The sequence below is a fragment of the Trichechus manatus genome, unplaced genomic scaffold (genome assembly GCF_000243295.1).
Source record: "Trichechus manatus latirostris isolate Lorelei unplaced genomic scaffold, TriManLat1.0 scaffold00001, whole genome shotgun sequence".
Taxonomy (NCBI): domain Eukaryota; kingdom Metazoa; phylum Chordata; class Mammalia; order Sirenia; family Trichechidae; genus Trichechus; species Trichechus manatus.
In genome coordinates, this window is record NW_004443937.1 from 17,408,267 (window position 1) to 17,432,557 (window position 24,291).

General features: G+C 38.8%; 1 protein-coding gene across 1 annotated transcript in view; it reads right to left on the minus strand.

Annotated features, from left to right (window-relative positions):
- KBTBD12 (kelch repeat and BTB domain containing 12) overlaps nucleotides 1-24,291 on the minus strand; it is a 65,155-nt gene that overhangs the window by 7,050 nt on the left and 33,814 nt on the right. Inside the window, exon 4 of the mRNA XM_004368400.1 lies at nucleotides 6,617-6,814. Coding sequence (XP_004368457.1) covers nucleotides 6,617-6,814 — 198 coding nt within the window. The remainder of the gene's footprint in view (nucleotides 1-6,616; nucleotides 6,815-24,291) is intronic.

The window sequence follows — 24,291 nt, forward strand, 5'->3', positions numbered from 1 at the left end:
AACTTTAATCTTTTCTCTGTTTATCATGATGTTGCTTATTGGTCCAGTTGTGAGGATTTTTTGTTTTCTTTATGTTGAGGTTTAATCCATACTGAAGGCTGTGGTCTTTAATCTTCACCAGTAAGTGCTTGAAGTTCTCTTCACTTTCAGCAAACAAGGTTGTGTGATCTGCATATCACAGGTTGTTAATGAGTTTTCCTCCAGTCCTGATGCTGTGTTCTTCTTCATACAGTCCAGCTTCTCAGATTATTTGCTCAGCATACAGATATAATAAGTTTGGTGAAAGGACACAACCCTGACACACACCTTTCCTAATTTTAAAACATACAGTATCCCCTTGTTCTTTCAAACTACTGTCTCTTGGTCTATGTACAGGTTCCTCATGAGCACAACTAAGTGTTCTGGAATTCTCATTCTTTGCAATGTTATCCATAATTTGTTATGATCCATACAGTCAAATGCCTTTGCATAGTCAATAAAACACAAGTAAACATCTTCCTGGTGTTCTCTGCTTTCAGCCAGGATCCATCTGACATCAGCAATGATATCCCTGGCCCCATGTCCTCTTCAAAATAAAAAAGAAAACAAAAACCCTCAGAACTGGACCAATAAGCAACATCATGATAAACGGAGAAAAAATTGAAGTTGTCAGGGATTTCATTTTACTTGGATTCACAATCAATACCCATGGAAGCAGCAGCTAGGAAATAAAAAGATATACTGCATTGGGCAAATCTGCTGCAAAAGACCTCTTTAAAGTGTTGAAAAGCAAAGATGTCACTTTGAGGACTAAGGTGCCCCGACCCAAGCCATGGTATTCTCAATCGCATCATATGCATGCAAAAGCTGGGCAATGCATAAGGAAGACCGAAGAATTGACGCCTTTGAATTGTGGTGTTGGCAAAGAATATTGGATTTACCATGGACTGCCAAAAGAATGAACAAATCTGTCTTGGAAGAAGTACAACCAGAATGCTCCTTAGAAGGAAGGATGGCGAGACTACGTCTTACATACTTTGGACATGTTGTCAGGAGGGATCAGTCCCTGGAAAAGGACATCATCCTTGGTAAAGTACAGGGTCAGCGAAAAAGAGGAAGACACTCAATGAGATGGATTGACACAGTAGCTGCAACAATGGGCTCAAGCATAATGATTGTGAGCATGGCGCAGGACCAGGCAGTGTTTCATTCTGTGGTGCCTAGAGTCACTATGAGTCAGAACTGACTTGACGGCACCTAACAAAAATAACAATATGTCCTCTTCTGAATCCAGCTTGAACTTCTGGCAGTTCCCTGTTGATGTACTGCTGCAACCACTTTTGAATGATCTTCAACAAAATTTTACTTGTGTGTGATATTAATGATATTCTTTGATAATCTCCACATTCGGTTGTCAAGGAATGTGAAGGAACACCGAGAAGAGTAGTAAATAGGACCCCAGGATTCATGGGTTCCTATTTATTACTCCTTTTCAACTATGGCTGATTCTTCTGGAACTGACCACTATATCTATAAACTACAGTTTTATTTTACTGCCACTTCCTGAGTTGAAGGGCATTAACTTCCTACTGTGGAAAATGTAGATTTAGCTTTCTTTCACGTACCCACCATATCTACCTACTTTGTTTCCCCATATGTTATGGATTGAATTGTGTCCACCCAAAATACAAACTGAAGTTCTAACTCCTGTACCTGTAAATATGACCCTGTTTGAAAATAGGGATTTTCTCTTGTTATGTTAATGAGGTCATACCAGAGTAGGGTGGGTCCTAAATCTAATCACTTCTAAGTGATATATTATACAAAGAGTAGAATAGACACCCAGATACACACAGGGGCAAGACAGATGGCAAGGAATGTGAAGGAATGCCAAGGAACTTCTAGGGTTGGCTACTAACAAAGAACAATCCTCCCATAAAGTCAATGACCTGATTTAGACCTCTATTCTCCAAAACTGTGAGACAATGAATTCCTGTTCTTTAAAGCCGCCAACTTGTGATATTTTTTGTTATAGAGCACTAGGTAACTAAGACATCATCTTTCCAGCATAGTTAAAGCATAGTTTTGGTTAGTCCCAAGTGGAACAAATGGTTAAGTGCTCAACTATGAGCTGAAAGATTGGTGGTTTGAACCTACCCCGAGGTACCTTGGAAGACAGGACTGGTGGTCTACTTTTGAAAGGTCACAGCCTTGAAAACCCTATGGAGCAGTTCTACTCTACACACATGGGGTCCTCATGAGTCGGGATCAACTTGCCAGCAACTAACAACAACAGTTTTGGCTAGCTCAATATTTACATTATTATGACTCTGTAAATGCTATTCACAGATGAGTCATATGGTATACTTTTCCTTTCCTGCACAGCTTATTATTTTCTCTGGAGTTAACTGTTTTATTTTTGTTGGTTTTCATTGCTCTTCTCTAAGTGTCTAAATGTCTAAATCTTCCTTCAAAACATTAATATTTGATCAGTTTCTTTCTTCCTGAATACATCTCCCCTGGAGCCTTCTGACCAACTCCATTCGATGCTGACTGTTCCTTAGGTCTGCTGTGCACCTGTCATTCTTGGATATCCCTTCAGCATCTCCCAGCGATTCTCTTTTCTCTCTACTGTGTTGAATCCTGTTTCCTATATCCCATGTCTACTCTTTCTTGATTTATGCCTTCACTTTGGTGAAGCATATGCTGATAAAAGGGCTTAAAGGAAATACATTTTTTGAGACACTGCCTGTGCCACACTTAATAGTTCGGCGAGTATAGAAGTCTAGGTGGAACATAATTTTCCCATAGAATTTTTGAAGGCATTTACTTCATTTTCTTTCAGCATTCAATGTTGTGGTTCAGAAGTCTGTTGCCTTTCTGGTTCTTGACCCTTTGTATGAAACTTTTTTTTCTCTCTAGAATCTTTTAGGATCTTCTGTTTCCCAAGTGTTCTGTAATGTCACAATGACGTGTTTTAGTTTGGGTTTATTTTCATCCATTGTGCTGGTTACTTAGTGTATCCTTTAAATCTGGTGACTTAAGTTCTGGAAAAATTTCTTGATTTCCTTCATGGATGATTTATTACCCTTCATTTTCTCTGTTTTCTTTTATTGGACCTCTTATTATTCATATGTTGGACTTCTTGGGCTTAATTTCTTTCTTATTTCCCATGTAATCGCTTTTAGCTCTACTCTCTGAGAATTTTCCTCATTATACCCTCCACATTTTCTCTTGTGTACTTAATTTCTGCTATCTTTTTTTTAAAATTTCCAAGCTTTTTTAAATATCCTTTTCCTGTTCCATTAATGCAATATTTTCTCTTATCTCTCTGAGAATATTTCTTCTCCTGCCATATTCTCTGTTTCCTGCAGCTTGCTTTTCTTCATTTGTTTTAGATTCCTGTCTTTAATACACATGCTTTCCTCAAATGATTCTTAACTGTTTGCTTATCTTTAAGAGTGGTATGCCATGGAAGCTCAATGCATGTAGGAGAGATTTTTCTGTGTAGTCCTCTATAGCATGATCTGGCTGTGCCCTATTTTGGGCTGGTCAGATCCCCAAAGAAGAATCTTCCAGTCTCCTGCCTTGAAAGTATTGCTGCCAACATTCTGGGAGTCAGGGAGTGAAGAAAGTTGGGAATTTCAATATTCAGTATGCAAACTTTTATTTAATCCCTCTGATTTTTATACTAGACTCCAGCCTTCAACCTCTGTCTTTGTCTGGGTTGGGGAGGGACTTTATCTGACTATTGAGAGTAGGCAAGCAATTGAGAGGTCTGCCTTTCAACCAATCTTCATGTTTTCAGGATCACTTTCATTCCCTCTTCCAGAGTTACCTTTTTTTTGCCAATTCCTGAGCCTATCTGGGGTTCTCTGGTACAAGTCAGGTGTTTTTCCTCCCCTTTTCCTTTTCCTGTTGCCAGTTTAAGATTGAACTTTCTCAGATCTGGTTATCTACTATTCATTCGTCTACTTTCTGGCTTCCAAAATTTTGTTGCTGTTGTTTTCTTTCCTCTTCTCTTTATCTGACTGTGGTCATTTTAATGGAGTTCAAGGGAAAATAGAAGTGCTCAATCTACTATTTTAACCAAAAACAAATTACTGTATTTAATACATGTTTATGTATTTGCCTTTCCCATCCAATGTTGAACATCTTAAGATTGTACCCCAAATGCCTGTACATAGTATGTTTTGATACATTTTTATTGAATTAGCTAAATAGCTAAAAAAGATTAACTTCTTGACTGTGGTTTTCTGAATAAATAAATGGGACAAGTAGGTCTGTGTCACACACGGAGAGAAAATTCAGTGTTTGTTTTTAGATCTGACGGTGAGTGAGATCTCTAGTTCACAATAGGCATGCTATTATATAATTGTTCTATTTCACATAAAATCCCAGTGACAATTTGTTCAGCTAATCCAAGACAATTTACTATCTTAGAACCAAATAATTAAAATGGACTTTGAGAGCTCATAAAATAAATCCCTTTCCTTCTGGCTGAAAGCAGTATCAGCGCATTATAGTATTGAGAAGACAGGCTGACTTATGATATGAGTTTAGACATGTGTGAAAAATGGAGGATATCAATTCTCTAACTCAATATAATACAAAGAAAGATAAGATAAAGAAACAAGACAAAACAGAATGTCTTCTAGATCTTCAGACACTAAGTACCACCCCTATCTCTGGAAGTTCTGTATTCTCTGCCCTTCTTTTCTGGTTAAGAGAAAGCCAAAGGCCAGAGGATGGAGGGGAGGACAGGTGATCATAGCTAGAGGAGAGCCCTGGTGAATAAGTGGGCCTAGCACCTTGAATCTCCCTCCTGACTTATTAGGTCTCTTTATTGAGAGAAACTTACTAGCCCAGGTTTCTTGCTACTAGGATAGATTACTACGTTCATGCAAGCATGGCATGTGATGTTTAATGTAAAAGACATTAAGACAGTTTTTTAAAGACTTCTTTGGAAAGTTCTCTGAAGAGCAAACAGAGAAAAAATCTGAAGCTTTTTAATATGGAAATCTTCAAGCACACACAAAAGTCACAAAATAAAGCCCCACGTACCCACCATTCAGCTTTAATAATTATCAACATTTTACTGATCTTTTAAAATCTATTTTCGCTTTCCCCCTCCACTTTCAAAAGAAAATTTGCTGAGTACAGTAATGCAGATTTCAGATATATCATTTTCATCCATAAATACTTCTGAATAATCTCTAGTTGTCAAGGACTTTTGTAAATTTTTCCTTTCTTGCCTATATAAAACTACCATGCCATTATTATCCCTAACAAAGCTAACAATTCCGTAATAACATCTAATACCCCAGTCCATATTCAAATTTCCCAAATATCAGGAAAAAATGTCTTTTTACAGAAGATTTGTTTGAATCAAGAACCCAAAAGCTCACTGAACTGTACACATAAAAATAGCTGAAATGGCAAATGTTTTGTTATATATATTTCACCACAAAAAAATAAAAAAAAACAAGCAAGGTCTACCCATATATTTCCTAAGTCTCTTGTAATTTGTAATGAAAACTCTATTTTTAATTTACATAGAATTATGAGCTTATAAAATGAAGGTCGGTTTGTAAAAGGTTCTGCTTTGCTGCAGTGTCAGCTTTATTTTAATCTATTTATTTGGGCACTCTTCCAAAATAGAAATATTCTTGAGGCATATTTTTCCAGGGTATGTGCTGGCATAGTGCTCCTCCTAGTGAGGTTAGAATTAAACATTCAGTGATTTTTAATATAACTGCATTCTGTCTTATTTACTGATACAACTAATCAAACTTTGGAGACCCTTGTTTGCTAGATTTCTGCATATTTTGGAATCTCCCTGTTACATTAAAAATGATGAATCCGTACTGTAGAATGCAATGATGGTACAATCAGAAATTTGGAAACTAAGCTCAGTAATAATCTATGCATTAAAAAACAAACAAACAAACAAAAAAAAACCATCGCCATTGAGTTGATTCCGACTCATAGCGACCCTATAGGACAGAGTAGAACTGCCCCGTAGGGTTTCCAAAGAGCTGCTGGTGGATTCAAACTGCCAACCTTTGGTTAGTAGTCAAACGTTTAACCACTACGCCACCAGGGCTCCCTAATATATGCATTAGGTAGGCATTATTTTAGAAATGCTTTCAGGCAATTTATTTCAGGTGGCAGTAGTGGAGGTAAGAATAAGAGAGTTTTCTAGAAGGGCAGAATTTTTGTTGCTCATAAGGACAAAAATCCAATGCTTCTGGTCATTACATCCACTACCACCTGTTCTTCACATTTTTAAATCTCTCCTTCTGTAGTCCGACAATCAGGCACAAATCTTTCCTGTATCATATCTTTTCTCTTCATAGTCAACTCGTATTTATTGAGTGTCTACTATGTGCCAGATGCATTACGAATTAGATGGCATTTAATTCCTACATCAGCCTGTAGAGGTAGCAGCTCCATTTTCTAGTTGTTGGAAACCAAAGTTCAGAGAGGTTTGGTATGTTGTTCAAGACTCCGAATTCTGAAGAACATGCTTTTCCAATGCACACACTGCTCTCAGGATTATTCATTGGTGATTGGGTTAAGAGAGGTAAAAATCAACCCCAAAGAAGGTTACAAAACATTTAACCTGGATCAGTACCTGCTCCATGGAATCCCCCGCAGATATACAGTTTCCCATCCACTGCTCCTGCATTAGTAGAATTGGTTCGGAGGGAGAGGAGGGGACTTGGCATGGGTGGGCCGTCTCTCCAAAAATCCCCATCAGGGTTGTAGATCTCCACAGCATCAAGGCATTTTCGAACCTGGCCCCTGTCCCGACCTTCACAGCCAATCCCACCTACAGAGAACGATACACAGAAATGAGATGACCAAGAATCATGACTCTATTGTGGATCGAACCCCTTCCCTGCCATGGTTTGTATCACATGTTTATGAGTTTTTGATTTTTCTTGCTCGAATTAGATATTTCTAAGTAATCATGATGTCTATTCTGTGCTCCATAGAAAAGTTTGATGTGATTTTTGCTCAGTGTCCCCTCTGCTTGTGCTTGTGCATGAGACTGATTCCACTGCAGGCAATGTATTCTACAATTTCCAACACAGGTTCACAGAATGAGCAGGTGAACCCAACTCTGACATCTGCCTCCCTGTGGATCATTAGGAATGATTTTGCTGTCCTTCCATCTCTTCCTAAGTTGCATACATCTTTCACAATTAGGGAAGGGCCACTTTGTGTGTGTGTGTGTGTGTATATGTGTAAATTCAGGTTTGGGGTCAAAGGAAGGCCCAAACCGAAATGCCCAATGCATCCTCCATTTTTGGATGATACATTCATTTAACAGATATTGTGTGTCTGTTACACACAAGGCAATGTGCTAAGTTTGGAAATATGAATAAGGCCTATTTCCTACCCTCAAGAAGTTAATGGGGTGGAAGGCACCATGTGTACAAATAAATAGAATAGAGGACATTATGACAGGTATCTTAAGAGAGAGAGAAAATTAGATTCAGAAGTCCAGAGACTATAGCAAGTAACAGAAATAACATTTACATAATTATGACTTTAAGTACAACCCTCCATGGGAAAAGTAATTGTGTAGGAAACTGTAATCCACTGTAATAAGAAACACCAGTTTGTAGGTGATCTTTTTTGTTCTCTCCTCCCAAGTCCCACAGTGAAATGTCTTCAAGGTCAGGGCCATATTTCCTGACCTGAAGGATGGTCCTGAGACTGAGGTGAATTCCCAGGAAGAAGAGACACTCCAGTACTTACAGACACACGTTTCATCAATGACTGAATTTCATCTAGAAAAATTCCATCTAAACCTGTTTCTTGAGCTGCATGACCAACCAAAAAGACTTGGAAGTGCTGGCCTCAGGCTAATCCAGCTCTCTTGCATGCAGAGAGATCCTAGAAGAGTCATTGCACTGGTGTTTGGATGTGTTGTTTACAGCAGTATTAAAACCCAAACTATGAACTGCTTTATCTCATGGCACTTACCTTATGTCTCATTTACTCGGAAATTAATTACACGCTGTCTCATGGTATTTCTTTTTTCACTATTACTTAACACCCTTTACCCATCCTTGCACTAGTCAGATTGTATTTTAGTCACTGCCTGGTTTCCTACCTTGCTCACAAGACTGTAGTCTTCGCTACTGTATCCCCAGTACCCAGCACAGTGCCTGACATATTGTATCTTTGGAATGGATGAATGAGAAATTTAATTTTCCTATGCTTTCTCTGTCTGTCCAAGTTAGGGATGTACTACTGTAAGCTCACTGAGGGCAAAGGCCACTTTTTACACATCTTTTTCTATTTCACAGTGCCTGCCGCACAATAAGTAATTAATTCATGGTTGGGGCTTATGCCAGGCAGAAGAGGACTTTGGAGTAAATGTCTTTTTTTTTTTCTTTTTGCTGATGGAGGCTTGCTTATTTCCTGTCTCCATATGAATCCAGGAACTGAGGCTATAAACTCAGGAAGCTTTGAGCTGCTTTCTTTCTTACCCGACTGGATAAATAATTTAGCCCATTACAGCGCCAAGTCTGAGCTGCAGTGTTTCCAAGTAGGGGACATGCTGGCCTCGGTGACTGCACAGCCCTGCTGTTTATGGGCCCCCCTTATTTTATTTTGTTTTTTTGTTGTGCTTTAGGTGAAAGTTTACAGTTCAAGCTAATTTCTCCTACAACAATTTATAGACATATTGTTTTGTGACATTAGTTGCAATCCCCACAATGTGACAGCACACTTCCTTTTTCCATTCCAGGTTCCCTGTGTCCATTCGACCAGTTCCTGTCCCTTCCTGCCTTCTCATCCTGATTTTGGACAGGAGCTGCCCATTTGGCTTCATGTAACTGATTAAACTAAGAAGCACGTTCCTCACGTGTATTATTTTTTGTTCTCTAGTCCTGTCTAATCTTTGTTGGAAGAGTGGGCTTTGGGAATGGTTTCGGTTCTGGGTTAACAGAGCATCCTGGGGCCAGAGTTTCAAAGGTTCCTCCAGTCTCTATCAGACCATTAGGTCTTGTCTTTTTACGTGAATTTGAGTTCTGTTCTATATGGGCCCTCTTTCAACGTGGCAGTGTGGTAGCCAGAGGTTTCTTAGCCCAACAATAAGTGGAATTTCCTATTTGTGCAGCAGAGGCCTTAAAGCAGTTGAATCCAGCAACCATCCATCAGTTAAGGTAAGAATAAAATGATTTAGTTATCTGTTTCTGCAAGACCTGGGAGAGAGATTATTAGGCTGGCTTGTATTACAACCAGCAAGTGGAAGCAAACAGGTTAAACGAAAGTCACGGGAAGTCAGGCTGGGGTATGTCAAGCAACCAAAATTCTGAATCTAACTCAGTTTTACAGAAAAGCTTATTAGAAAATCTCCTCAACATAATGCAGATAAAGAATGGGTATTATCTCTTGAATTTTGGAATAAGTAGAGTCCTTGTCATTTGTGTTGCTCTGTTACCAAGTGTATTTAATTATAATGTTTACCTCTTACTACAAAACTGACCTTTTAAATATGTGCCTGTTTAAATACGTGCCATTTCTGTTTGATTGGCAGTTCCCATGCTCCACCCAAGGGGGTAGAGCAGGCTTACAGGGCACTCTGTCTCTGTTTCTGACCATTAATGCTTGAACACCTTTTCTTTCTCACCTGGATATAATTCCACCATCAAGTACACTTCCAGTGTCACTTATTAGCAGCAGATTTAATGAGCTTAAGCTGAGGTGAATCTTGATTAGATAAATAATCAAATAAAAGCATGATCTTTATTAATAAGTCAACACCAGCACTACAAGAGAAATCTTTTGATGAGAGAAACCCTAGGGTAGGATCAGCACATCCTTAGAATTTCAATGAGATACCTCCATACCTTTAATTTACATGCCAGCAGAACTTCTGAGCGACTTTTCTTTATTCAAAAACAGATGATGAATAGAAATTATCTTTGTGATTCGTACCCAAATGGATTTCAAATGCAAAATATATACCTTTTTTAGGGGGGCGGGTGGGGAGAAAATTATATAAGAGGACAATGTCTCCCTCTTCCTGTTTTCGTTTCTACCAATGTGAAGACCTGCTCTTCTTATGTTAGGGTGGTACAGATTCTTCCTCTTCTGCAGGCTGCGGGAGGAAACACCTCTCCCCATTCCAGACCTCCTGGCACAGAGGGAGTTCTGGCACACAAAGCTTGGCAGGGGACAGCAGTTGTGCTTCTATGACATTCTCAAGGACATGCCATCCATGTGTCCTTGAGTATAATGGTCCTCGGGCTCCCCATGCCCTTCTGTCAGCAAGGTTGCCTCAAGGTGGCAGACTTAGTCTATTCTCCCCTGGGCTTGTAGAACAGACGATCCAAAAAAAAAAAAAAGGAGTTTGCGAGGGAGTCATACTCAAGGGATATTGTGATAGTTCTGACAAGCTCCCAAAGTTGCTTGCATTGGTAAACCAGCCTTAGAAATATATATAATTACTGCCTTTAGGCTCCTGTTGTATCACGGAAAAAGCATGTGGACTTTGGGAAACAGACAAACCCTGGTTCGTATCTCTGTGTCACTACTTACTAGCTGGACAACTTTGGTCAATTTAATTTCTCTAAGCCTCAATTTTCTAATCTTGTAAACTAAGGATTAATAATAACCATCTCATAAATTATTGCAAAGATTAGATTATGAGATTACCATGTAAAGGAGGGGAAGGATAAGGGAGAATTCACATTTGCTGTGTATCTGTTCACAAGTATTATTATAGGAATTTTCTTTTATGTACTTATTTAATACAAGCAAACAAAATGGCTTGTATGTAGTAAAAACCAGTTGCTGTCGAGTCAATTTTGACTCATGGCAACCCCATGTGTGTCAGACTAGAACTGTGCACCATAGGGTTTTCAATGACTGATTTTTTAGAAGTAGATTGTCAGGCTTATCTTCCGAGGTGCTTCTGGGTAGACTAGAACCTCCAATCTCTCGGTTAGCAGCCGAGCGCATTAACCCTTTTGGTAGGTACTCAATAAATGTCCATTCCTTCCTCTATATGTCTTTATATTCCCTCAGGTGCCAAGCATAATGTCTTTCTTCTAAAGGATGCTCAACAGTATTTGTTGAATAAATATTGAAGAAAAAAGATAATAATAAGTCTATTATAAGTTTATAAATCTATTATAAATAAGTATATTTATCTTGTGTTAAATAAAATGACTTATATAAAGAGATAATTTGTGCTCATATGAGTCAGAACTGACTTGACAGCAACAGGTATACCCAAGAACTGGTAAAGGAAGGGAGTGATTAAAAAAATTGCTCACATATGTGAATTAGGATAAACTAACGGAAGAAATGACTTTGGAGATTGCATGATAGAATTTTGCAAGACCAATGACTTATGTATTGCAAATACCTTTTTCAACAACATAAACAGTGACTATATATGTGGCCCTCGCCAGATAGAATACACAGGAATCAAATCGACTACATCTGTGGAAAAAAATGACAGAGAAGCTCAATATCATCAGTCAGAACAAGGCCATGGACTGACTTCGAACAGACCATCCATTGCTCCATATGCAAGTTCAAGTTGAAGCTGAAAAAAATTAATACAAGTCCATGAGAGCCAAAGTGCGACCTTGAGTATACCCCACCTGAATTTAGAGACCATCTCAAGAATAGATTTGATACATTGAACGCTAATGACCTAAGATCAGACAGGTTGTGGAAGGACATCAAGGACATCATACATGAAGAAAGCAAAAGGTCATTAACAAGACAGGAAAGAAAGAAAAGACCAAAATGTATGTCAGAACAGATTCTGAAACTTGCTCTTGAATGTAGAGTAGCTAAAGCAAACTGAAGAAATGATGAAGTAAAAGAGCTGAACAGAAGGTTTCAAAGGGCAGCTCGAGAAGACAAAGTATTATAACGAGATGTGCAAGGACCTGGAGTTAGAAAACCAAAAGGCAAGAACACGCTCGGCATTTCTCAAGCTGAAAGAACTGAAGAAAAAATTCAAGCCTCAAGTTGCAATACTGAAGGATTCTATGGGCAAAATATTGAATGATGAAGAAAGCATCAAAAGCAAATGGAAGGAATACACAGAGTCACTGTACCAAAAAGAACTGGTTGACGTTCAGCCATTTCAGGAGGTAGCATATGATCAAGAACAGATGGTATTGAAAGAAGAAGTCTAAGTTGCACTGAAGGCATTGGCAAAAAACAAAGTTCCAGGAATTGACAGAATACCAACTGAGATGTTTCAACAAATGGATGCAATGCTGGAAGCACTCATTCATCTATGCCAAGAAGTCTGGAAGACAGCTACCTGGCCAACTGACTGGAAGAGATTCACGTTTGTGCTCATTCCAAAGAGAGGTGATCCAACAGAATGCAGAAATTATTAGAAAATATCGCTAGTATTACACACAAGTAAAATTTTGCTGAAGATAATTAAAAAATGGTTGCAGTAGTACATTGACGGGGAGCTGCCAGAAATTCAGGCAGTATTCAGAAATGGACGTGGAAGGAGAGATATCACTGCTGATGTCAGATGGATCTTGGCTGAAAGCAGAGAATACCAGAAAGAAGTTTACCTGTGTTTTGTTGATTATGGAGCCCTGGTGGCACAGGGGTTAAGAGATCGGCTGCTAACCAAAAGGTTAGCAGTTCAAATCCACCAGCAGCTCTTTGGAAACCCTATAGGGCAGTTCTACCCTGTCATATAGGGTTGCTATGAGTCGGAATCAACAGCAACAGGTTTGTTTTTTACGGTTTTATTGATTATGCAAGGGCATTTGACTGTGTGCATCATAACAAATTATGGATGACACTGCAAAGAGTGGGAATTCCAGAACCCTTAATTGTGCTCATGCAGAACCTGTACATCGACTAAGAGGCAGTTGTTTGAACAGAACATGGGGTGCCTGCATGGTTGAAAATCAGAGAAGGTGTGTGTCAGGGTTGTATCCTTTCACCATACTTATTATATCTGTATGCTGAGCAAATAATCTGAGAAGCTGGACTATACGAAGAAGAACACAGCATCAGGATTGGAGGAAGACTCATTGACAACCAGTGATGTGCAGATGACACAACCTTGCTTGCTGAAAGTGAAGAGAACTTGAAGCACTTACTGATGAAGATCAAAGAGCACAGCCTGCAGTATTGATTAAACCTCAACATGAAGAAAACAAAAATCCTCACAACTGGACCAATAAGCAACATCATAATAAACGGAGAAAAGATTGAAGTTGTCAAGGATTTCATTTTACTTGGATCCACAATCAACGTCCATGGTGGCAGCAGTCAAGAAATCAAACGACGTATTGCATTGGGCAAATCTGAGGCAGAAGACCTCCTTAAAGTGTTGACAAGCAAAGATGTCACTTTGAGGACTAAGGTGTGCCTGACCCAAGCCATGGTATTTTCAATTGCCTCATATGCATGGGAAAGCTGGACAATGAATAGGGTAGACCAAAGAAGAATTGACACCTTTGGATTATGGTGTTGGTGAAGAATATTGAATATATCATGGACTGCCAGAAGAATGAACAAATCTGTCTTGGAAGAAGTACAGCCAGAGTGCTCCTTGGAAGTGAGATGATGAGACTTTGTCTCACATACTTTGGACATGTTATCAGAGGGACCAGCCCCAGGGGAAGGACATCATGCTGGTAAAGTAGATGGTCATCGAAAAAGAGGAAGACCCTCAAAGAGATGGATTGACACAGTGGCTGCAACAATGGCTCAAACATAGCAATGATTGTGAGAGTGGCACAGGACCGGGCAGTGTTTCATTCTGTTGTACGTAGGGTTGCTATGAGTCGGAACTGACTCGACAGCACCTAAAAACAATGACAATGGAAGAAAGGTAACATATTTTACTCAAAATGATAGAATTTTTTGGACAACTGATATCTTCTTCTTTAAAGCATCAAAATTTTTGCTTCAACTCTTTATGATATTTTAAAATATATATTACCTTCTTCCGCGCCTTAGCAAATTGAAGATACCAAACATAATTTAACATTTTCTTAAGGATTTGGGGGTAATGATATGACCTGTTCTCAAAATATGCCATAGATATAGATTGTTCTACACATCAGGCTGCATATGAAGACATACCGTAGGTTTGCTTTCTTGAAAAACTCCTTGCAATTGGCTTGATTTTTTGCAGTTCACCTCTTTATTATAAAAGCAAAACACAAAATGTGTAGTTGCATAACTCTCTGGCTGTGTAACATTATGCTTTTCTGCAAACACATACAATTGAATCAGAGAATGTTTCAGCAGCATATTCTTCTGAGCTAGTTCTCATCTGTTCTCAGTAACATTACTATTACTGCCCATTAGGGGCTTTCACATTTTAGACGTTTCCAAATATCCTCTGATTTCGGAATCAAAACCACTTCGAACTTCTAGTTCATTTTAAGCAATCTGTAAGTATATTTTGGATACCCATTTCATGTTTCTATTAGGTGCCATGGAATAACAACTTCAAGATAATTTTTTTTTTTTTTTTGTCCATAAGACACTCACAGTCTACTGGAAAATCAAAGGCAAATACAAAACCACATATAATAGAGCATTATAATTATATGCTGGTTAAAAAAAAGTGCAATTTCTAACTCACTGTCACAGTGAAATGTGGAACTACTGACTCTCTGTGAACTTTTAGGGTATCAATGATAAAGACTACTATAGTTAAGCTGTAATTTGACAATCCTAGGCAAACATTTGTCTCTTAGAGTACTTATTTCTGGGTTCCCCATTGAGGGTACCAGATAATCAAGGTTTAAAACCTTTCATACGTTTAACTGGAAATACACTTCATGAGTACTTACAGCAAAAACATTTTGGTCCCATGGAAGAAAGGCCTAGTGATCTACTTTCATAAAGATTACAGCCAAAAGACAGTACATAATAACCGGGGAAGTCAGCACAACTTGACCAAGGCAAAGTCATAGAAGCATCACATACACATACAAACTCCCTGAGGGACCAAGTTACTGGGCTGAAGGCTGGGGACCATGGTCTTGGGGGACATCTAGCTCAATTGGCATCACAATCTATAAAGAAAATGTTTTATATCCAACTGTGGTGAGAAGCGTCTGGGGTCTTAAAAGCCTGTGAGTGGCCACCTAAGATACATCTACTGGTTCCATCCCAGCTGGAGCAAAGGAGAATGAAGAAAACCAAAGACACAAGGGAAAGATTGGTCTAAAGGACTAATGGACCATAAGTATCACAGCCTCCACCAGATTGAGCCCAGAACAACTAGATGGTGCTACCTCCACTGACTGCTCTGACAGGGATCACAATAGAGGGCCCCGGACAGAGCTGGAGAAAAATGTAGAACAAAATTCAAATTCACACACACACACACAAGAGACCAGACTTGCTGGTCTGACAGAGACTGGAGAAACCTCCAGAGTATGGCCCCTGCATACCCTTTTAACTCGGTACTGAAGTCACTCTCGAGGTTCACCCTTCAGCCAAAGATTAGACAGGTCTATAGGGCAAACAATAGCACATGTGAGGACCATGCAGCATAGTTCCGTCGTGTATATGAGACAAAACGGGCACACTAGCCCAAAAGCAAAGAAGAGAAGGCAGGAAGGGACAGCAAAACTGGACAAATTGGAAACAGGGAACCCAGGGTGGAAAAGGGCAGAGTGCTGACACATTACTGGGGTGGCAAACAATGTCACAAAATGATTTGTGTATGAATTGTTTAATGATAAACTAATTTGCTCTGTAAACTTTCACCTAAAGCACAATTAAAAAAAAAAAAAGATAAAAGATTACAGCCAAGAAAACCCTACGGAGCAGTTCTACACCGTAACACATGGGGTCGCCATGAGTCAAGGTCTGCTTGTGGCAAGGAGTTTTGTTTAGCTTTACAGCAAAAACACTGTGAGCCATTCACCCCAGTTCTGAGCTACATCAGCTGAATCTCTAAATGCAAATATTTTCTCAGAGCAAGGAAGCACTAGGAATGCCCTGTCCAACTTCTTTGGCCAGCGTAAAAGCGTATTTCTTTCCTTGTTCAGCATGAGATCAAGAAATGTATGTCTAAGCCCAGAACACTTGAAATTAGACCTGAACACACCTGACAACCTGCTCTGATAACTTATGAATGCCAGAGTACTTTGACCAAATAACCTTTCTCAATTTCCTAGAATTCTCCCATACACACTGCTGCCTGGGTGTATGCTTTCTAGAATTCTTGCATACACACACCTTGCCCTGCTCATCTGTGTCTCTTCTGAAAGCCAGCCCAAGGCCTGGCTTATGTAATATGTGCTTAGTAAATATTTTGAGCATATGACACCTCCATTTCCATTATATCACCTTCCCACTTTCCTCACAGTATCTGTGTTTCTCCAAGTGTAGTCTTACGACTATTTGCACCAGAATTGCCTGGCTGCTTCCTACGATTCAGATTCCTAGGTCCAACTTCAGACCTACTGACTCAGAATTTGCCAACGGTGTCGGCATCGACTCGACGGCAATGGAGAGACTGGAGTTGGTTTTGGTTTTGAAGACCAGGAATCTGCCATTTTTATAAGCAACCTTATGGTGGTAATTTGAGAACCACTTATATTAAAACAAAACAAAACAAAAACTTGCTTTCAATTTTTATCAAAAGAAAGAAAAAGGCAAATGAAACTTAAATCTAAATCCTCAAAGCTCATAAAATAATTCACCACTAAAGTGATCTTTGAAATGCATTTACTATAATGACTTGAACCTTTTATGTAACTTTTCCCTTCATTACTTTTTAATGGCATTCAAGCTGAGAGTCTGACTTACACAACGTTGTTACATTTTCGGTAAACCAGTGAGGCACAAAATGGTTTCCTGGAGAAAACAGCATTGATAGTTCGGGATATTAGCTGTGTGGGAAGACTTAATACTAGCTGTCTCCCCAGACAGGGAAATGAAAAGCTTCTATTTAAAAAAAAATCCCCATAAGACTTGTAACTGATTATTTCTGTGGCTTTTTGCTTAATGGAAGAATAGAAGAGGCTACAGAGATGAGAAAATCCAATTCAGTAAACCAGTATTTACTAAGTAACTATTCTATAAACCGGGCTTCAGGCTGGCTTTTAGAAGAGACTCAGAGATGAACAAGGCACGTTCTCTTCCCCCAGACAGTCTGAGTAAAGTGTGACAAGGGCAATGACATAGGTAAAACAGGGTGCTGTGGGAACCTATGCAATTAATTCCGACCAAGAGGTTACACAAACCACCGGGAGGAGATGGCTGGACCTTGAAGGATGTGTAGGAGTTTGCTAAACAGAGGAGAAGGCATTGTAAGCAGAGGGACGAGGATAAACAAAGGCTCAGAAGTAAGGTGTGTTCAGAAAATGACCTCAGCCTGTGTGGCTAGAGTTTAGATTGTGTGGGTTGGGAGGGAAGTGGCTGGAGGAGATCAGGCTGGGAAGGGAGGCTGGAGTGAGTCTGTAAAAGGGTCTTCATGTTTTCGCAAACAAATTCTAGTGCTTACTTCCTATATTCGATTTTTCCTGATCCATCAAACTGGAGCAACTTCTGGATAAAATTGCCTTTTTTAAAAAACACTTGATGGAAATCCAAAGTATATTTATGAATATGCATTTTCATTTCAGAAGCAAGTGTAATTTATTCAAAAGCATAACTAATAGTATAAAATCTAAAATGCCTACTAGTTTATCTTATACACAAACTTTTTTCAAAGAAAGAGCCTCTGGTACCACATTCAAATCAGTATTTTATAATAAAGGCACTCAACCAGAGCTCACAACTAGGTTTTAATGAACTGGAACCCAGAAAGTCCTATCTTTCTCAAATTTTACTAATAAGAGTTTGCATTTAGTTCATTTTGTACTTTATTATTAATAGAAATAAGATTTAAAACCTTGAAAACGAAGAGTGAACATCTTCTCATAGCAATAGGCTATATTAACCTAAATTTTCTGGACTGCCTTCTTAATTAAATATTTTAGAAGATTAGGATATACTTTGAGTTAAGTAGCTTAATTATCTTTTATAATGAGCTTTCACAGTACACATAGAACAAGATTTTTCTTTTAAAAAAAAGCATATTAAAATGCATGACTTTGAACAGTATCCTATCATTTGGTTTCTTTCTCAAAGTATTTTAATGGGCTCAGCCATTAAGCACACAGTACCACTCTTTCATGGACTTCCTAACAAATACAGTTAGATTCCCAAGAAAACTCTCAGGAAAAAAAAGTTAAAATGAAAATTAACCAGCTTTAAATACTGAGCTTTCAATAAGGATGTCTGTTTACTCATAAGGCTTATATCAACTATTTAAATTATTTTAAGCTTCCCGGGAAGTTATTCAACAGAAGAGCCAATTATAGTGTGATAAAGCTGGTAAAAGGCCATTAAAAAGACAGGAAAGAAAGAAAAGACCAAAATGGATGTCAGAAGAGACTCTAAAACTTGCTGAAAGTAGAGGAGCTAAAGCAAACTGAAGAAATGATGAAGTAAGAGAGCTGAACAGAAGATTTCAAAAGGTGGCTCGTTAAGAAAAAGTAAAGTATTATAATGAAATGTGCAAAGATCTGGAATTAGAAAACCAAAAGGGAAGAACATGCTGGGCATTTCTCAAGCTGAAAGAACTGAAGAAAAAATTCAAGCTTCAAGCTGCAATACTGAAGGATTCTATGGGCAAAATACTGAATGACGTAGGAAGCATCAAAAGAAGATGGAAGGAATACACAGAGGCACTGTACCAAAAAGAATTGGTCAACGTTCAACCGTTTCAGGAGGCAGCATATGATCAAGAACCAGTGGTACTGAAGGAAGAAGTCCAAGCTGCACTGAAAGCATTGGTGAAAAACAAGGCATCAGGAATTGACAGAATACCAATTGCGATGTTTCAACAAACGGATGCAATGCTGGAAGCGCTCACTTGTCCATACTAAGAAATTTGAAAGACAGCTACCTGGCCAACTGACTGGAAGAAATCCATATTTGTGCCCATTCCAAAGAAAGGTGATCCAACAGAATGTGGAAAGTACCAAACAATATCATTAATATCACACACAAGTACAATTTTGCTGAAGATAATTAAAAAATGGTTGCAGGAGTACATTGACAGGGAATGGCTAGAAATTCAAGCTGGATTTCGAAGAAGACATGGAATGAGGGATATCATTGCTGATGTCAGATGGATCTTGGCTGAAAGCAGAGAATATCAGAAAGATGTTTACTTGTGTTTTATTGACTATGCAAAGGCATTTGACTGTGTGGATCATAACAAACTGTGGATAATATTGAGAAGATGGGAATTCCAGAACACTTAATTGTGTTCACGAGGAAACTGTACTTACACCAAGAGGCAGTCATTTGAACAGGACAAGGTTTAAAATCAGGAAAGGTGTGCATCAGGGTTGTATCCTTTCACTATAGTTGTTCAATCAGTATGCTGAGGAAATAATCTGAGAAGCTGGACTATATGAAGAAAAATGAGGCATCAGGATTGGAAGAACACTTATTAACAACCTGTGATATGCAGATGACCCAAACTTGCTTGCTGAAAGTGAAGAGGACTTGAAGCACTTACTGATGAAGATAAAAGACTACAGGGTTATACCTTAACATAAAGAAAACAAAAATCCTCACAACTCGCCTGTAAGCAACATCATGATAAATGGAGAAAATACTGAAGTTGTCAAGGATTTCATTTTACTTGGATCCACAGTCAATGCCCATGGAAGCAGCAATCAAGAAATCAAACAATGTATTGCACTGGGGAAATCTGCTGCAAAAGATCTCTTTCAAGTGTTGAAAAGCACAGACGTCACTTTGAGGTCTAAGGTGCACCTGACCCAAGCCATGGTGTTTTCAATCGCCTCATATGCATGCGAAAGCTGGACAATGAATAAGGAAGACAGAAGAAGAATTGATGCCTTTGAATTACGGTGTTGAGGAAGACTGCCATGGACTGCCAGAAGAATGAACAAATCTGTCTTGGAAGAAGTACAGCCAGAATGCTCCTTGGAAGAGAGGATGGCAAGACTTCATCTCACGTACTTTGGACAAGTTATCAGGAGTGACAAGTCCCTGGAGAAGGACATCATGCTTGGAAAGGTAGAGGGTCAGCAAAAAAGAGAAAAACCCTTGAAGAGATTGACTGGCACAGTGGCTGCAACAATGGGCTCAAACACAGCAACGATTGTGAGGATGGCGCAGGATGGGGCAGTGTTTCGTTTTGTTGTACATAGGGTCACTGTGAGTCGGAAGGGACTCAACAGCACCTAACAACAACAAAGCTGGTAAAATACACATGTAACCACGTGAGCAATGGAGTTACTTAGGCAAACAATCTAGCCATATTTTTTTCTTTGTTTTTATTTTAAGAACACAATTTATAGATTTCTAGGAAAAACTGTCAAATATCTGACTAATATGCCCCTTGGCTAGTTTTCCAGAATTCCAGACGCTGTTTTCATCTAAATTCAAATTACTTATGGTATCTGTGACAACATGCTTTCTCAGAGACAAGACATTTCCACAAGTAAAAAATCAGCATGAACTTCAACTCAGACTAATATTCTAAAATCTTCACACCTTACATAGCATCTCTAGGGTCAGTGATAACCACAATGTTCAGAGGCTTAATGCTTTCATCTTTAGTTCCTATGTGAAGAATGTATTCTGTACAATATTTTCAGAGTTCCCCACATGAAAATGTGCACCTACTCCATAAAGAACAGCAGGCTTGGGTAAATGTGCTGTAATGTTGTTGGTGCATATTTACAGCAGGAAGAGATGAAGAAAGCAGAAAGAACTGGTTCTTTGACCCCAAGTACATGAGGACAGGGTGATTTCAGCATGATGATGCTTCTTCAGCTGGGCCATGTGCTAGCAGCAGAGACCTAGTAGGGGAGGAAGAGTTGAAATACTTCAGTTAAGAGAAGAACTTGGATAAGAATTACTAGGGCACTGACTTAGGCTGGGTTTTCTAGAGAAGCAAAACCAGGGAAGCATATATATATATATATATATATATGATTCTCTCTCTCTCTCTACATATATAAGTATATATATGTAGAGAGAGAGAGAGAGAGAGAGGCAAAGAGAGGAATTTATATTAAGGAAATGGCTCACGCATTTGTAGAGGCTGGAAAGTCCGAAGTTCGTGGGTCAGGTGTCAGGCTGGAGGCTTCTCTTGACTCACGTATCTGTAGGGGCTGAAGTACCCAAGATCTGCAGGCAAGATGGCAGGCTGCTGACTCAAGTCTCAAGAAGGGGAGGTCAGATGAAGATGAGCTAAATGCAGGATCCAGAGCAGAGCAAAAGCCAGCGAGCTTTGACAGAAAGTCCACATATATTGGATGCAGGCCACACCCCCAAAAAAACTCCCCTTCAACTGACTGACTGCTCACAGCAGATCTCATCACAGATGTGATTACATTATGTCAGTTCTCATCATGGACGTGATTACATTATTACATAACTGCCAAATTACATCATAACTGCCAAACCACTGAGAATCATGGCCCAGCCAAGTTGACACACAACCTTAACCATCACAGGCTCTAACGCATAATAGACCCCTTGCTATAATGGACCTTGTGCCACTTATTATAAGTAAAAATAATTGTTATAGCTATGATTTATTGAACACTTATTATGTGCCAGGCACAGTATTCAGCATTTGACATAATTCTCTCTCTTAAGCTTTACCAGAACTGCATGAGTTAACAATGTATTCTTATTATTTTCATTTTATGAATGAAGAAAACAGACTTAGAGAAGTTAGGAAACTTGCTTAAAATCACCTTGCTAAAAAGTTGCAGAAATAGGATTTGTCGGCAGAAGGCCCTTTCCTTTTCTGACTTCTTTGAGGTAAAGAAGATGCCTGGAAAATCTTTGTACAGATAGGATTAACACAGAAGATCTATAAAAATATAGTAGTGAATACTGAATACACCACGGACTGTCAGAAAAATAAACAAATTTGCCTTGGAAGAAGTACAGTCAAAACGCTCCTTAAAAGCAAGGATGTTGAGACTTCATCTCACATACTTTGGACATGCTATCAGGAGGCACAAGTCCCTGGAGAAGGACATCATGCTTGGTAAAGCAGAAGGTCAGTGCAAAAAAGGAAGAACCTCAACAAGATGGATTGACACAGTGGCTGCGACAATGGGCTCAAGCATAACAACGATTGTGAGGATGGCGCAGGACCGGGCAGCGTTTCGTTCTGTTGTACATAGGGTCGCTATGAGTCGGAACCGACTTGATGGCACCTAACAGCAACAAATGGGTCAGATTATCCTTCATGCCTGAATCTCTCCCCACAGAAATTAGATGCTCAAGGCTTTCAGGCCCCTAGAGCTCCCCTTAACCAGTGACAGTAACCCCTCATTTAACAGGAAGCCAGACGTCAAACTATTGCCCAGAACACAAATGTAAACCTGAACAAAGTGAAACAGTGTCTGAGTAGCAGTGCTGTGACAGAGACCTTGAATTTTATTCTGGAAAAACTAAACACACATGGCCTAATGGCCTAATTGCGCGTATAATCTATATGTATGTACAATTGTATGCGTGTACAATCTCGTCTGTACAATCTGGTGACATAATATAGTGACAACAATGAGAGGTGAAAATACGGTTTAACAGCAATGGGAAGAAAAGGAAGAACCATCAAAACACAGCAATCTGTGGCTGTCTAGTATAGAGGGCAAATTGTCTTACATAATTCTATAGCCAAACTGCACTACAGAGAAGAACGATTTTTGATGCTCTTAATTACCAAGTTATCAAAAAAAAAAAGTTATTTTAACTTTGAAACTGGACAGATTTGGGTTTGAATCCTGAATTTAATTACACTATTTGTGTGCTAAAAGTAAACAAAGAAAAGAACTTACCTTTGTGAGGAATTGAGACAATATATATAAAGCACCCTAGCAGTTAGTAGTTCTTCAACAAATACTACTTTCCTTAAAAAAAATCTCTCATGAGGCAGAGAAGAGTAAGCTAGCTTAAAATATCTTTTTCTTGTTAAAAATGGTATCAGAGTTTGGCTCTTAAAAGTGCTGGCATCAATGATGTAGAAGAAATTGCTGCATAGAATCTTTTCTTTTTCAATAATGCTAGAAAGACAAGTTTTGTACTACTCAGAATTCAGATTGTCTATTTACTGAAGGGTATGTTCTACCCCATAAGTGAGCTTATAAGCTTTTTGTGGACAGTGACCTTGTCCATATAATTACCTGATTAGTGCTGGATAAGTAACAGGAACACAATGATTCAAAACTGTAAATTCAATAAATATGAATCAATAGGGACTTTAAAATAACAAGACAAATAACCCAATCATAAAATGGGCAAAAGACTTGAATAGCATTTCACCAAAGATGACATTCAAATGGCCACCAAACACATGAAAAGATGTTCAATGTCATTAGCCACCAGAGAGATGCAAATCAAAACCACAATGAGTTACCATTTCACACCCACTAGGATAGCTAAGATAAAAAAACAAAAGCAAAAACAGAAAATAACAGATGTTGGCAAGAATGTGGGGGAAATTGGAACCCTTATCTATTGCTGGTGGGAATGCAAAAATGGCACAGCCATTGTGGAAAACAGTGTGGCAGTTCCTCAAAAAACTGAAAACAGAATTACCATATGACCCAGCAATTTCATTCATTGGTATATACCCAAGAGACTTGAAAGCAGAGATTCAGAGACTTGTACACCAGTGCTCACTGCAGCACTATTCACAATAGCCAAAAAGTGTAAACAACCTAAATGCCCATCAATAGATGAACAGATAAAATGTGGTATGCATACAATGGAATACTCAGCAGGAGAAATGAGGCAGTATAGATGATGCTGGAAGACATTATGCCAGGTGAAATAAGTCAATCACAAAAAGACAAATACTGATGATCTCACTTATATAAAAAGAGACCAAAGTTTACTCGTGGTTAGCAGGGACGGGAGGAAAGGGGAAAGAAGGGAGTTAGTGGTGATGGAAATATCACACTGATAAAGGGTAGGGTTGTACAGCTGATTATTGTAAGTACTGTCAAGAAGTTGTACACCTGTAAAAAGCTGAATTGGCAAAAGTTATGTGATAGATATATTTACTACAATGACAAAAAAAAACATTTAAAAAAAAAAAAAATGTGTCGCTTACTGCAAATTTAAGGAGGTTGTTACTTTCTCATTTTCTAAAATGGGCACTGAAAATAAACCTTGGATATTATTTAGGCACTCCTTATGTTGGTATAAAGAAGTGGTGACAAGTACAGGCTCTGGATTTAGGCTAACAAGCTCCACCTCCAC